Here is a 16,799-nt window from a genome sequence, read left to right on the forward strand (position 1 = left end):
TTATTGAACAAACTCATTCACTGTGTTTAGGGTAATTTGTGTTGGTTTTTGCATCTCCAATCATTTTGAAAACGTGACTCTTATGGGTACTGATAGTGACAGGAGCGGTGCCTTTCTCTGCCATTTCCCTTATCTCCAGGAAAGTCAATGCTCTAAATAGCCAGATCACTCTATTCCAAGCACAGTTCAATGTGTCTCCTATCAGCTTCAGGAGGGCTAATATACCCTGTAATTTCCTTGGCAAGAGGAAGATATGGGGAATTCAAGAAGTTCACGCAGCAGACTATGAGACAATTGCTTATTTTAGAAGCTCTATTCATGTTTGAGACATCTAAAACTGTCATTTAAACATCCATGTGCATGGATGTCCAAAGCTTGATTTTATAAAGTCAGGGTATGGCTATCCAAAATTGCAATGCATCCTTATGCCAAGGGGATATGATCTGGGTGGGATTAGGGGGGGGAGGGGCCAAAATATGGACATCCATTTCTGATTTCAGAATGGAATGCCTTGCTCTGTCTTCAACAAGCTTGCCTGCATCTACAACCTCTTCATCTCTCAATTTCTCCATCTGCTTGCACTAAGTGAGATCTGGATCTGCCTGATGACTCTGCTGCAGCTGAGGAAAGGTATTTTGGGGCTTTCCTAAAGGGAAGGAGAGAGATCAAGGAGGCCCACAAAGAGAGAATTGGTGTCTCATTCTATTTGTAACTTTTTTCTAGTTGCTGTAATTCTGCTCTGGAAGTGAGAATTATATAGACACAGAAATATCTTCCACTGCCCTGTTGATCCCCAGTGCTGGGAAGCTCTCATATACATACACTGCTGCATGGGGCAAGCAGAAAAAGAAATGAGCCCGGCGCTGCTCAATCCATCCCTCAGACTCCAGAAAAGAAAGGGAAGAAGAAAGAAGGAGACCCTGGCAATAATTTTATTTTCTGTTTTGGGATTACAATATGTCAGATTTGAAATGTGTATCCCGCCAGAGCTGATGTTAGACAGCGAGCATGAACTAGGACCTAAAAGAGAGAGGAAAAGTATTTATTATTTATTTTGTTTACATCACAGAGCAGGCGTGGGGTTGGCGAGGTTGTAACCCTATACTTCTACTAAGACTAAGAGGTCCTTTTATTAAGGTTCACATTTAGCGTGAGCTAAATCGGTTAGCGTACCTTAATAAAAGGACCCCTAAGTATCTTTTAAAAAAAAAATTTGGCCCCAACTTAGCCTTTTTGTCAGATTTCGGCCCCTTATGTGATTAAGTTTGATACCCCTGCTCTAGATGCACGATGTTAATATCCTTTGTTTTTGAGCAGGACTTAAATGCTGTCATGAGAATGTTTTTTTGTTTTTCACAGTCTTTATTCTATGGTCAAAGAGTATGGCTATTTCATAATGTTGCCAAAATAACTCAAGAACGAAGAAAATTATTTCTTAGTATGAGACAAGAAATAAAAAATTTGGGTGCTAGTTTCTTGTTAAGTTACCCATGTAAATGCTTGATCAGATATGGTGGGATAAAATATGTCTTTTTTGCTCCTGAGCAACTGTGTAGTTTTTTGGACACTAAGACCGTACTCCATAATGTATAGGGCAGTTTTATAATTTTTAAGATGATTGATCACGCTAAGTCTTTTCTTGCTAGGTTAAAGATTCGCATTTAGATCTCCTTATCTTTTTTCTTTTCTTGATTCTCTATAGTATAATTTATAGTCTAAGGAAGAGAATTAATATGTTTGATTAAGATAGATTACTTGATTTAATATTTCTTTAACTCTGTATTTCTGTTAACAAGTGGATGCTTGTGGATTTATTTGAAAACGCATATAAATAAATAAAAAAGAAAGGCTGTCAGGCTGATATCAATTTTGTTTGTCATTCTAAGTTTTAATCTACCTATCCAGAAGAAAATTGTAAGTCTACAGTGTAGGGTTCCAGATAATACATTCATCAGCCAGTATTTACATTGAAATGACCTTCTACAAATTTAAATGATATTAGATTTTGGCTCTTTCTCCTTCAATTTTGCTTTGCCAAGTAGATGCCAAATTCAGATTTATATTTATTCTCAATGTTTTCCCATTTTCCTGTATCATATTTTATCCCAGGACAAGCGGGCAGCCTATTCTCACATATGGGTGACGTCACCGATGGAGCCTCGATGCGGAAGCTTCGCAAGCAGACTTGCTTGAAGAAACTAAAAGTTTCGAGTCAGCCGCACCGCGTATGCGCGAGTGCCTTCCCGCCCAGCACAGGGCGCATCTCCTCAGTTCTCCGCGGAGCCGAGAAGTCCATCTTTGACTCTCTGCGTTTAACTTACTTCGTGCCTTCTCTCACAGCGGTTTGTGTTATTTTTCTTCATGAAACGCTGTACTTACTTTTTTTATTTTTTTTCTAGTTTAAAAAAAAATAATAATAATTTTTATTTCCTCCGTTTGGCTGCCAGGGCAGGCCGCTCGGCCGCAGCCCAGGGGCTTCGACCTTGCAGCGGCTGTTTTTCCTTCTATGTCCCAGCCAGCTACAGGCTTCAAGAAGTGTAGCCAGTGCCAGCCTGCGATTTCTCTCACGGACCCACATAATAGGTGCCTCAAGTGCCTTGGGCCACAACGTCACCCGAAGTCGTGCGAGTGCTGTGCTACTCTTCAACCTTGAGCCCTTAAACATCGTCTACTTTCAGTGGAGAAGTTCTTCCAGATGGATTCAACCACTTCCTCGACTCCGAAGCCGACCTTGGTCTCGCCTTCGACCGAGGGTCCTCCTGCCTCCACTGCTTCGACCTCGAGCCTCATCAGACCTTCCTCGTTTGCAGCGGCTCTTTCTTCGACGACGTCTGCTGTATCTTCCCCTGTATCCTCAGGTCAGATAGCTCAGCAGACAGTTTCACCAGTTGTGCTTAAGGTGCCTAAGACGTCTTAGTCAAAGCACATTTCCACTGCCTCGGTGGAACCTCCAGCCAAGGCAGGTGGTCCAGTTTCAGACGCGGATCCATCCTTGCCGGCTTCTTTCCAGACCATGTTAGAGCAGCAATTTGTTCAGTTCCTCACCAAAATAGGACCAAAGCTAGTTACTCTAATTCAGCCTGGGCATTCTACAGACTCCCGTGAGGTCGAGTCTCTTCCTATGCCTCAGTCTGAGTCTACACACTCTTTGCAGGGAGCAGAGTCTCTGCGAGTGTCTGGTCTGGCATCTAAGCATGTAAAGCAAGGAGCAGATTCTTTGCAAGTGCCTCGGCAGGAATCCTCACACTCCTTACAAGGAGCAGAGTCTTTTGGAGTGCATCGAGGTTCCTCCATCAAGCTTCTGGAGCTTCGATCCACAGCCTCCAGTTCTATCCATTCTTTGGTGGCATCAGCTGCTTCTCTCTCCGGGGCGAAGTCTCCTCGATCTAAGCCTAAGCCAAAGTCTCCTCGATCTAAGCCTAAGCCAAAGCCGCTTCCAAGCACCGTTCTCACCGATGATCGAGACCTTCATCGAGGCTTCCTTCCAGGCATAGTTCTTCTTCTAAAGAGAGTCCTTCTTCAACTAAGCCTCGAACTACACCTATTTCTACTAGACCACTGACTCCTCGATCGAGGTCTCCACTTCCAAATGTCGAGGACTCAGAGGTTTCGATTGCTTCGTCCAAGTCTCCCTATTCTTTTGATGCCTTTTTCCAGCTAAAGCTTCATCTTCGACCCAGGCTGCCTCGACAACCTCAGGTCCTTCTCGAGGCAAGGCATTACCGGATCAGCTATCTTTCTCCTCTTTTCTTCGCCAGATGGCTGTTGACTTAGACCTTCAATTGGATGCTGGTTCCAATTTAGAGTATTTGGAACCAGCATCCAATTGAAGGTCTAAGTCAACAGCCATCTGATGAAGAAAAGAGGAGAAAGATAACTCTTTAGAGTATCTCGAAGTCATGCATCTTCCTCAACCTCTGGCACAGTCACTTAAGCTTCCTCTTCACAAGCTTTTGTCTCAAACTTTTACCAGATGCCTGGAGACTCCTTATGCAATTCCTGTTGTTCCAGGCAAATTAGACTCCAGATATAAAACTCTCCATTGTAAGGGATTTGAAAATCACAGTTATCTCACCAATTCCTACTTGTGGAGTCTTCCTTGAAAAGATCCCATCCTTCCAAGGTTTATGCTACCGTTCCTCCTGGAAGAGAAGGGAAAACTATGGACAAATTTGGACGTCGCATCTATCAAAATGCCATGATGTCTTCTAAAGTCCTCAATTACAATTTCCATTTTGTCACTTATTTTGAGTTCCTCATTGCTCTTTTACCTAAGTTTCTTAGTTATTTAAATACTCAAAAGCACTTTGAATTTCAAGAAGTCATCGCTTCTCTATCACAACTCAGATTACATCTACTTCGGCCTTCTTATGATGCCTTTGAGTTGTCTGCCAGGGCTGCTGCTTGTTCTGTAGCAATGCATCACCTTGCCTGGCTTCATACCATTGACATGGATCCTAATCTTCAGGACCGCTTGGCTAATATTCCTTGTGTAATATTCCTCAATGAATCTATTGAGGCAGCCACCAAGAAATTGTCTGAGCATGAAAAATCCTTTGCTTCTATTGTCAGATCTAAGCCAAAGCCAGCTCCTGCCAAGCCTGCACGCCCTCCTCCTATTTACCAGAGGTGTTTTGCTCCAAGGACAGCTCCTTACACTCGCCCTCCTCTCAAGACACAGCAGAATCAGAAGCAACAGAAATCTCAACCTGCTGCACCTAAGGCTACGCAGCCTTTTGACTGTTTAAAACAGACCATAACCTCCACCATTCTGTCTCTGAATTATCTTCCCCCTATTGGAGGTCGTCTCTTCCATTTTTACCACTGATGGGAAACAATAACATCCGACCTCTGGGTGCTGTCAATCATCAGGGAAGGATACTCTCTTCATTTCACTCAGGTTCCACCAGAGCTTCCTCCAAGAGAGTATCCTTCCAGTCCATCCCAGACCGCCCTTCTTCTTCAGGAACCTCAAGCTCTGCTTCGTCTCCATGCTATTGAACCAGTTCCTTTGGAACAGCAGAACAGGGGGTTTTACTCCCGTTATTTCTTTGTTCCGAAGAAGACGGGTGATCTGCGACCCATTCTGGATCTCAGGGCTCTCAACAAATTTTTAGTCAAAGAAAAATTTTGCATGTTATCCCTGGCATCCCTTTATCCCCTCCTAGATCAGAACGACTGGTTATGCTCTCTGGATCTCAAGGAGGATTATACTCATATTCCCATTCATCCGACCTCCCACCAATATCTCAGATTTCGGGTGGGGAATCTGCATTATCAATACAGAGTGCTGCCCTTTGGCCTGGCTTCATCTCCCAGAATGTTCACCAAGTGCCTGGTAGTGGTAGCCGCAGCTCTCAGAAACCATGGTCTTCAGGTATTTCCCTACCTGGACGGCTGGCTCATCAAAGATTCAACATCTTAAGGGTTTATTGTAGCGACCCAACGGACTACGTGGTTCCTACAGAGTTTAGGATTCAAAATCAACTTTCCCAAATCCCAACTTCAACCCTCTCAGAATATACAATTCATTGGAGCTGCTCTGGACACTATCAGAGCATTCCTTCTGCAACAACGTCTGGAAGCTCTCCTTCAACTTTGTCATGCAGTGTCTTCCCGCTCTTCAATCTCAGCGAGACACATGATGGTACTACTGGGTCACATGGCCTCCACAGTACACGTGACTCCTTTTGCCAGACTTCACCTCAGAATTCCTCAGTGGACTCTGGCATCTCAGTGGACGCAGGTTTGCGACCCACTTTCGACACATAACAGTCACTCCTTCATTGAAGCAGTCTCTCCGTTGGTGGATGCTCTCTTCCTTTTTTTTTTTTTTTTTTTTACCATATATTATAATGTTTTATTTCGAAGCTGGTTAGAAGCAAGCCCTAGTGTCTCACTGTAATGCAGACAAAAGTAAGTCTCCACTCTACTACACAAGCTTCTATTGGTGCACTTATTAGGAAGCTGTCACATAACCCTAGCCCCATTTCTCGCATGCCTTTAAAAAAACAAAATGGTAGCATTTTAAGTTTCCTGCAATATTGTACTATATTGAAAACAGTTGGATAATTAAATACATAAACAGAAAATTTAAATTTCAGTCTATTAAATGTCAATAAAGATAAAGTCTCTAGAGTCTTCAAAGAATTGGGTTATGCTTAAAATTTTTAGAGAGTTAGAGAGAACCAGATCTAAAGAGTTTATGGGCATGGTACCGGCTCAGAGAGAGTGTTCATCTCCCATACCTCCCTTCCACAATGGAGAGCCAAATTCTCCTTGGCTCCTTTAGTATCATAAAACAAACTCCCATTGCTATCGGCATCTTCACCTCCATTTTATTAATCTTCCAGTACAACACTAAGCAAGATGATATTCACCAGGTTGGTGGCAGGTAAGGTAATGCCACAATCCAACTCACCACTTCTTGAGGGGGAGAGGGAGCCAGGAGAGAACATCTCTCCAGAGGCTTGCTTTTTCAAACACCCCCCCATCAGAAGGCCCTCACAACAGATTCTTCGACCTACGCATGGGACGCTCATCTCGATGGTCTCCATACTCAAGGCCACTGGACCAGTGCGGATCTTCGGTGTCACATCAATCTGTTGGAACTCAGAGCGAATTTCAATGCTCTCAAAGCTTTTCAACATCTTCAAGGCCCAAGTAGTCCTCATTTGGACGGACAACTAGGTCGCCATGTACTATGTCAACAAACAGGGAGGGATGGCATCTTCCTCCCTTTGTCAAGAAGCTCTGAAGGTTTGGGACTGGGCAAACCACCACAACACCTTCCTCATAGCTGTCTATATTCAAGGGGCGAAAAATTGTTGGCAGACAACTTGAGTCGTCTTCTGCAATCTCACGAATGGACACTCCATTCCTCGCCTCTTCATCATATTTTTTCACAATAGAGAACACCTCAGATAGATCTCTTTGCAGCTCCCCACAACCACAAACTACCTCAGTTCTGCTCCAGGATATATTCTCCTCATCACCTCGAGGCAGATGCTTTTCTGTTGGAATGGACAAATCTCTTCCTGTATGCATTCCCTCTCATTCTCAAGACTGGTCAAGTTGAAGAACAATTATACCACCATGATTCTGATTGCTCCTCAGTGGCCGAGACAACCTTGGTACTCCCTTCTACTTTAACTCAGCAGCAGGGAGCCATACCTTCTACCAGTTTTTCCATCTCTGCTTACACAGAGTCAGGGATCTATGCTTCATCCCAACCTGCAGTCTCTATACCCGACCTGCTTGGTACCTCTCAACATGACTTCTCTTCAGTTTTCTCAACCTGTCAGAGACATTTTAGAGGCTTCTAGGAAGCCTACCACTAGACAATGCTATCATCAAAAATGGACTAGATTTTCTACGTGGTGTTTTTCTCATGATAAGGAGCCTCAGCATTCCTCCTTTTCTTCTGTTTTGGATTACCTTTTACACTTATCCACTTCTGGTCTCAAATCTACAATTGATCCGAGTCCATCTCAGTGCAATTGCGGCTTTCCATCAGCCTATTGAAGGGAAACCCCTCTCTGCTCATCCGGTGGTTTCCAGATTCATGAAAGGACTTTTCAATGTCAAACCTCCTCTCAAACTGCCTCCTGTGGTTTGGGACCTCAATGTTGTTCTTGCTCAATTGATGAAGCCTCCATTTGAACCAATGTCTATGGCTCATCTCAAGTATCTCACTTGGAAAGTGGTGTTTCTCATTGCCATCACTTCTGCTCGAAGAGTCAGTGAGCTGCAAGCTTTAGTTGCTGATCCACCTTTCACTGTCTTCCATCATGACAACGACCTCCGTACTCATCCTAAATTCCTCACTAAGGTGGTATCGGAATTTCATCTCAACCAATCCATTACTCTTCCAGTGTTTTATCCAAGCCTCATTCTCATCCTGGAGAATCAGCTCTTCATACTCTGGACTGTAAACTTGCTTTGGCCTTTTATTTGGAACGCACCAAACCTCACAGAACTGCTCCTCAACTTTTTGTTTCCTTCAATCCAAACAAGTTGCGCATAAGATGTGTGCAGAATTGAATCGGTTCAGCAGATGGCCACCAGGATGATCTCGGAGCTCAAGGGTCTCTCATATGAAGAGAGACTGAACAAATTGCAGCTCTACACTCTCGAGGAACGTAGGGAAAGGGGAGACAGGATCGAAACATTTAAGTACCTCACGGACGACAGGATGCCCCGATGAAGGAGCCATGGGCAACTACTCATACACAGGAGGGGACGACCTGACAGCAAATAAGGAAGACAAGGCAGGAAGGGACAACTCAGACACAGGAGGGGATGACCGCACAGCAAACAAGGGAGACAACATTGGAGCAGTTAAGGATAACGTGAAAGAAACAGTAGGGACAGCAAAGAGTAGAAAGTCCAAAAAGGTAACACGAAGAGAACTCAAATGTATGTATACGAATGCTAGAAGTCTAGGAAACAAAATGGGGGAACTAGAGACAATAGCAAGACATGATAAGTTGGAAATCATTGCCATAACAGAAACATGGTGGAATGAAGAAAACAAATGGGACACCGTACTACAGGGATACAAACTATATAGAAGAGATCGAGTAGGGCAGAAAGGTGGAGGTATTGCCCTATATGTTCAGGAAGGAATAGAATCTGTTGAAGTGGCTACGACGGAAACGAAAGAGAAGCTAGAGTCCCTCTGGGTCAAGATTCCTGGCCAAAACAGCGCAGACACGAAAATTGGCCTTTACTATCGTCCCCCAGGACAGGCGGAGGAAACTGACTCAGAAATGATAGAGGAAATCAAACAAGAATGCAAGACGGGCAATGTAATAATATTGGGAGACTTCAATTTTCCGAGGATAGACTGGAAACTAGGAACCTCCAACTGCGGCAAGGAGGCCAAGTTCCTGGAGGTGCTAGGGGATTGCTTCCTGGAACAAATGGTAAAAGAGCCGACAAGAGGCAACGCCACCCTGGACTTGGTACTAAATGGCCTCACGGGACCGACAAAAGAAGTAGAAGTTACGGTACCGCTGGGGACGAGCGATCACAATGTGATCAACTTTAAGCTTGACATCGGGAATAGAAAACGTGCCAAAACCTTAACCAAAACCTTTAACTTTAAAAAGGGCAAATACGATCGCATGAGAGCCATGGTGAAACAACGACTCAAGAAAAAGGTGGACAAACTTGAAACGGTAGACCAGGCATGGTCCCTACTGAAAAATACTATCACAGAAGCACAAAATCTCCACATTCCAAGGATCTCCAAAGAGGGGAGAACAAAAGGTAAGGGAGAACCGGCATGGCTTACCAGACAGGTGAGGGTAGCCATAAAAGAAAAGAAGGACTCTTTCAAAAAATGGAAACACATGAAAACAATCGAAGCATGGAAAATACATAAAGATGATCAAAAGAAATGTCACAAGGCGGTGAGGGATGCCAAAAAGGACTATGAGGAAAAAATAGCGCAAGAAGCCAAAAACTTCAAACCCTTCTTTAGATATGTGAAAGGGAAAAAACCCGCAAAAGAGGCGGTGGGACCCCTGGACGACCAGGGAAGAAAAGGGTACATCAAGGAAGATAAACAAATTGCTGACAAACTAAATTCCTTCTTTGCGTCCGTCTTTACGGAGGAGGATACCGCTAAAATACCAGAAGCAGTGAAAGTGTTTAGTGGAGTAATAGAAGACAGCCTCACCACAGTTGAAGTGGAGTTGGACCAGATATACTACCAGATCGACAAACTTAAAAGTGACAAATCCCCTGGACCGGATGGAATTCATCCGAGAGTTTTAAAGGAATTGAAGGTTGAAATCGGAGAGCTATTGCAAAAACTTGCCAATCTGACAATCAGAACTGGACAGATACCAGAGGACTGGAAGATAGCGAATGTCACGCCAATTTTCAAAAAAGGATCGAGAGGGGAACCGGGCAACTACAGACCTGTGAGTCTTACGTCTGTCCCTGGAAAGATGATTGAAGCACTGATCAAGGATAGCATAGTCCGGCACCTAGATACACACGACTTGATGAAACCCAGTCAACATGGGTTCAGGAAAGGGAAATCATGTTTAACGAATTTACTTCAATTTTTCGAGACCGTGAACAAGCAAATTGATAGTGGAATGCCGGTGGACATAATATATTTGGACTTCCAGAAAGCATTCGACAAAGTTCCACATGAAAGGCTTCTCAGGAAACTACAAAGCCATGGAATAGAGGGAGATATACAAAGGTGGATAGGCAAATGGTTGGAAAACAGAAAGCAGAGAGTGGGCATAAATGGGAAGTTCTCAGACTGGGAGAAAGTGACTAGTGGTGTGCCCCAGGGCTCAGTGCTTGGGCCAATCCTATTTAATATTTATATCAATGACCTGGAAGACGGAATATCCAGTGAGATCATTAAGTTTGCAGACGACACAAAGCTATGCCGGGCAATCAGATCGCAGGAGGATAGCGAGGAACTCCAAAGCGACTTGTATCAGTTAGAGAAATGGGCAGAGAAATGGCAGATGAAGTTCAACGTAGAGAAATGCAAAGTAATGCATTTAGGTAATAAAAATAAGGAATACGAGTATAGAATGTCAGGCGCAACTCTGGGTAAGAGCGAACAAGAAAAGGACCTGGGTGTACTGATAGATAGGACCCTGAAGCCATCGGCACAATGCGCGGCAGCGGCAAAGAAAGCAAACAGAATGTTAGGCATGATAAAGAAAGGAATCACGAGTAGATCGGAGAAAGTCATAATGCCGCTTTATAGAGCAATGGTCAGACCACACTTGGAATACTGTGTCCAACATTGGTCTCCCAACCTAAAGAAGGATATAAAACTGTTGGAGAAGGTGCAGAGACGAGCAACGAAGTTAATAAGAGGTATGGAGAACTTGGAATATGAGGAACGACTCAAGAAACTGGGACTGTTCTCCCTTGAGAAGAGGAGGCTGCGAGGGGACATGATCGAGACGTTCAAAATGCTGAAAGGCATCGATAAAATAGAGCAGGAAAATAAATTATTTACATTGTCCAACGCGACACGGACAAGAGGACATGGTTTGAAGCTAAGGGGGGACAAGTCCAGGACAAATGTCAGGAAGTACTGTTTTACGCAGCGAGTGGTAGACGCCTGGAATGCTCTCCCAAAGGAGGTTATTAAGGAATCCACTGTGCTGGGATTCAAAGGCAAATTAGATACACATCTCCTTATGAGAGGCATAGAGGGATATGGGTGACTAAAACTACATCAGGTGTATACCTGACTGGGCCTCCGCGTGTGCGGATCGCCGGACTCGATGGACCATGGGTCTGATCCGGAGATGGCAGTTCTTATGTTCTTATGTTCTTATGTTCTTTCTCAAGGGACCCTCGGCCACAAGAGGGCACCCGCTCAAACTCAGGGGCGGAAAATTTCATGGCGACACCAGAAAGTATTTCTTCACAGAGAGAGTGGTTGATCACTGGAACAAGCTTCCAGTGCAGGTGATCGAGGCAGACAGCGTGCCAGACTTTAAGAATAAATGGGATACCCATGTGGGATACCTACGAGGGTCAAGATAAGAAAATTGGGTCATTAGGGCATAGACAGGGGGTGGGTAAGCAGAGTGGGCAGACTTGATGGGCTGTAGCCCTTTTCTGCCATCATCTTCTATGTTTCTATCCTATCTCTAAGCGTACCATCTCCAACTGGATGGCTGCTTGTATTTCCTTCTGCTATGCCCAGGCTAGATTATAACTACAGGGTAGAGTCACAGCCCATAAAGTCAGAGCAATGGCAGCTTCAGTAGCTTTCCTCAGATCTACACATATTGAGGAAATTTGCAAGGCTGCTACTTGGTCCTCGGTTCATACTTTCACTTCTCACTATTGTCTGGATGTTTTCTCCAGACGGGATGGCCATTTTGGCCAGAGAGTATTACAAAACTTATTATCTTAAATTGCCAACACTCCCACCATCCCATTCTGGTTAGCTTGGAGGTCACCCATATGTGAGAATAGGCTGCCTGCTTGTCCTGGGATAAAGCACAGTTACTTAACGTAACAGGTGTTATCCAGGGACAGGAGGCAGCTATTCTCACAACCCACCCACCTCCCCTGGTTGGCTTCTTTGCTAGCTATCTGAACTGAGGAGACGCACCGTGTGCTGGGCGGGAAGGCACTCGCGCATGCGCGGTGCGGCTGACTCGAAACTTCTAGTTTCTTCAAGCGGGTCTGCTTGCGAGGCTTCTGCATCGAGGCTCTGTCAGTGAGAATAGCTGCCTGTTGTCCCTGGATAATACCTGTTACGGTAAGTAACTGTGCTTTATGGTTCTATATACAGTACGACTCAAGTGTGATTCAGATGTTCTTCTATTGTTAGAGAATAATTTCTAAGTTGTGCAATTCTATCTACTTTGTAACTCTTGGCAGGTAAATAACAGCAATAAGAAAGAGTGGAATGGGATGATGGGAGAGTTACTGAGTGGTCAGGCAGATATGATTGTGGCTCCTCTAACCATCAACAATGAACGAGCACAGTACATTGAGTTCTCCAAGCCCTTCAAGTACCAAGGACTCACAATCCTGGTTAAAAAGGTAAAGTGTTATTGCCTGCCCTGGGTAAAGTTTCAAAACGTTGCATTGACACACTATTAGATACTGATATTTATTTGCTAGAAATGATTAATGTATTTAAATAACCTTTTAAGCAGTATAACTTAGTGCCAAAATATTGTTAAATATATTTAAAACACCAAGAGTGAAAGGTAAGATGATCTGTGTTTGTACAGAGCAGAGTGGTGTAATAGTCAAAGAACAAGGGAAACTGGGCTTGAGTTCCACTGCAGCTTTTTGTGACTCTAACTGATCCTAAGAGGAAAGGGCTGTGGCTCACTGGTTGAGCTGCTGCCTCTGCACTCAGAGGTTGTGAGATCACTTAGTCCTGGGCAAGTAGGTCACTTAGTCCTCTAGCACCCACCACTTTGAATGTAAGCTTTGAAATGCCAATGGCAGAATAGAAGTTCCCTTTCCCTTAATCCTCCATTGCCAAAATGCAGTAAAACCTTGGATTGCAAGCAACTTAGTTTGCAAGTTTTTTGCAAGACAAACAAAACATTTTATTAAATTTTAACTTGATAGACAAACAATGTCTTGCAATACAAGTATATACAGTATACACGCATCACATCATCACAACTGAGCCGATGGTTCTCTCTCTGACGCTACAGGAGTGTAGTGACTGTTCTAAATGAGCGAGGTCTTGCAATACAAGTACGTATAGTATTTTGTATTAAAGTTTTTGGGTTGTGGAACGAATTGTCTGAGTTTCCATTATTTCCTATGGGGAAATTTGCTTTGATATACGAGTGCTTTGGATTATAAGCATTCTTCTGGAACGAATTATACTCGCAAACCAAGGTTTTACTGTAAGTGCCTGTATATAATATGTAAACTGGTTTGATCAAATCCCCAAGTGTTAGATCAAGAATTTAATATTGTATTTTAAGTGTCAATTATAATTGATTCACTTTTTTGTCAAACTGTTACCAGATCTTAACAGGGCTAGGAAACTCCTGAAAACTATAAGAATCCCAGTGCATTATAGGTAAATACATTGTGAAATCTTGAATGAACTCAAAATACATTTCATACCCCCAAAACATGCTCAGGGAACTATCTAGCCAAAATATTAAAGTCTTATGCTCTATGAAAGATAAATGTGTTGGGGTGCTATTGATTTAATTCAAAATTCTTCATATGTCCCCCAGCTTTCTGATCAGTTTTGGCATTTCTGTTTCCTTTCACTTGCTACAGGAAATACCCCGCAGCACGCTGGATTCATTTATGCAACCCTTTCAGAGCACACTCTGGCTCCTAGTGGGCCTCTCAGTTCATGTGGTAGCAGTGATGCTATATCTATTAGATCGTTTCAGGTGAGAGCACTTAGCACATTTATGTGCTAGGAAGAACTTCCACTGCTTATGCTCACAAAGATATCATCTTCAAACATAGTATGTGTCACAGCATCACCAATGATGAGTGATATCACATGACCATATATCTCAAGGCATGCATCACATCTTATCCATTCAAGGTCCATTCACCTGCAAGCTGATCAACTTAGGGAATACATTGAAGTCATTCTGTTAGTGAGAGAAGCCTATTCTGGGTGCAAGGTAAAGGAGATATTCCTGGTAAGTGCAAATATTTCAAAATGTTCACGGCTGAACAAGACTCTTCATATATTTCTCAAGAAAGTCAGATATCTCTATTTCTCTTTTTCTCTGCTTGGACTTACACATACAAATCCCCAACTGGTATAATTGATTTTTCTGAGTCCAGTATCATAATATCATAACATATATAATGTATACAGTGCTGTATATGTCTAGAAGCACAATAGAAATGATTATGAGTATAACAAAGAGTGGGGCAGCAGTAGCATACCTAGCATATGTGACACCCAGAGCCCATTTAATAACACCCTCCTCCTCTATATGAAAAACATGATTTTAAGTAATAATCCATGCTTTGCACAACAGAATGTACCTAGGAAAGGGTAGCATCTTACATACTGTAGTGAGCAGTACACCCATTGTAAAACTAAACAAGCCAGACTAGTATAGATCGATCCTGCACAGATAATGCTATCAGAAAACCATGTATTTTGTACACACAGAACACAGAAACACCTTCGCCCAGTATGGAATATGTAATCACAAACTAAAAATAGAAATATGTAGACAAAAGTTAAACTGAACCACAAAGAAGCCAGACTTTGCATACAATACAAAAATCACAGAAACAGTGTCCCTTAATATTGTGCAAAATATAAAGATAGCAGATATAAATTTGAAAAAAAAAACTGAGAAAACTGCAATCGTCACTTTACAAATTAACAAACAAAAATAAAACAAATAATGGGAAATAAGAAAATACCATTTTATTGGACTAATCAATTTTTCATTTAGCTTTCAGAGGCCAAATCCTCCTTATTCAGGTCAGTATAGTGTACTGCTGTTACAATATCCTGACCTGAGGAAGGGGGGTTAGTTCAATAAAAAGATTGCCTTATTTTCTTTTCCCGATTATAAACTTTTATCAATATAACTACAATACTACTTTATTATAAAGCAACAAAAATAAATATTTTTCTAACTTTTGTCATTTCTGCTTTAATCATCATCTCTTCACTCTCTTCTTTCCATACAGTGTCTGTCCTCTCTCTCCCTTCCATCCACTGTCCGCCCTCTCTATGCCCCTTCCATAAATTGTCTATCCTGTGCCCTTCTCTCCTTTATACGATTCATTTCAGCTTCACCCCCTCTCTATTTTTCTCTCTGTCTCCACCACCCTCCCCCCCACCCCATACTCTGGCATCACTCTCTTCTTTCCTTCCTTCCCACTCCACCCTATGGTCTGGTATCTCTATTTCCTTCATTTCCCTCCCCTCATGCCCTGGCATCTCTCCTCTACTTCCCTTCCATCTCTCCCTCTCCTTCCATAATCTATAATCTCCTCTCCTTCCTTTCCCTCCTTCCTTTTTTCCTTTCTCCTGGTCTGGCATCTGTCTCCTTCCCTCCCCTCATGCCCTGACATCTGTTCCTCCCCCTCCATGGTCTGGTATCCCCTTTCCTTCCTTCCTTCCTTACTTTCCCTCCCTCCCGGTCTAGCATATCTCTTTCCTCTCCCTTCCCTAGTCTTCCTTCTCCCTCCCTCCCTCTCTCTCCCCAGTTGGGTGCAAAATATCTCTCCCCTTCCCCTCCCCTTTCTCTCTTTGTCACCCTCCCCCACACCCCCTCCATCAGCAGTGCAACCTTCACAACTCACAGCTTTTGCTGACTTCGGGCCTTCCTCTCTACTGGGTCCCACCTACTTCCTGTTTCCACGAAGGCAGGACCTGGCAGAGAGGAAGGCTCAATGTCAACAGAGCAACAAATTTTGAACTCTGTCATTGCACCTGGGGTGGACCCCCACCCCTTTTGGTATGCCACTGGGACAAGTATATCCATAGTCTGCAGAGTCTTAGTACTGGAGAAAACCAGTATCTTTATAAGATTAATAGCTTATATTGGACCAACAAAACAGATGTTTTTAATGGGGATGGGAGAAGAAAAGGTTGTAACAGAAGATTTAATTCTGCTGCTTTAACCATCATATCCACAAATGAACAAGGTGGCAGAAGGGGCAACTCAAGGCAATCTGTTGCCTGATGCCCCAAGCATCCAAAATGGGAATGGGGAAGGACTGCCCCAACTATTAGGCAATAATAGCTGGCTGCCTATGGCAGTAGCTTTTTAGAGGGTAGCAGCTTCAGTAACACAGTAAATGACAGCAGAGCCTCACACACCACTCCTTTTAGGTCCAGGTCACCCATGTTTAAAGCAAAACAATAGATCCTGCCAGACAAACTCAAAGAATCATGTTTCTTGTCACATTAACTTTAACCTGCTTTTCTGCAAAAACATATAGGGGATATATGATGCTTAAACAACAAGGAGCAAAAGAAAAGCTCAGTTTAAAACACCATAATAAAATTAGTTATATGGAAGCTGATATTCTACCTCCCCACAATGGACAGATCAGAACTAGAACATTCCTCTATGGAAGTCACCATACAAAAAAAAAAAAAAAATCCTGATTTTCATGTTATCTGAGCAATAGCAACACAAAGCTCTCCACTACCAGGCACATTATGAAATACAAAACCTGAAGAGGAACTCATATTTTGTACTGAATACAGTACAAAGACATCTGCAATTAATATTTCCCAAAGCTAACATTTCAATTAAAGCATTCTAAATGAAACACATTATTCTATCTTTTTTTTCTGGTGGGTT

General features: G+C 43.0%; 1 protein-coding gene across 3 annotated transcripts in view; it reads left to right on the plus strand.

Moving 5' to 3' along the window:
- The window catches only part of GRIN1 (glutamate ionotropic receptor NMDA type subunit 1), a 415,565-nt gene that overhangs the window by 230,974 nt on the left and 167,792 nt on the right, over positions 1-16,799 (plus strand). For all 3 annotated transcript variants that reach the window (XM_033960212.1, XM_033960213.1, XM_033960211.1), the window contains 2 exons: positions 12,391-12,555; positions 13,774-13,892. In XM_033960212.1, coding sequence (XP_033816103.1) covers positions 12,391-12,555; positions 13,774-13,892 — 284 coding nt within the window. The remainder of the gene's footprint in view (positions 1-12,390; positions 12,556-13,773; positions 13,893-16,799) is intronic.

The sequence above is a fragment of the Geotrypetes seraphini genome, chromosome 10 (genome assembly GCF_902459505.1).
Source record: "Geotrypetes seraphini chromosome 10, aGeoSer1.1, whole genome shotgun sequence".
Taxonomy (NCBI): domain Eukaryota; kingdom Metazoa; phylum Chordata; class Amphibia; order Gymnophiona; family Dermophiidae; genus Geotrypetes; species Geotrypetes seraphini.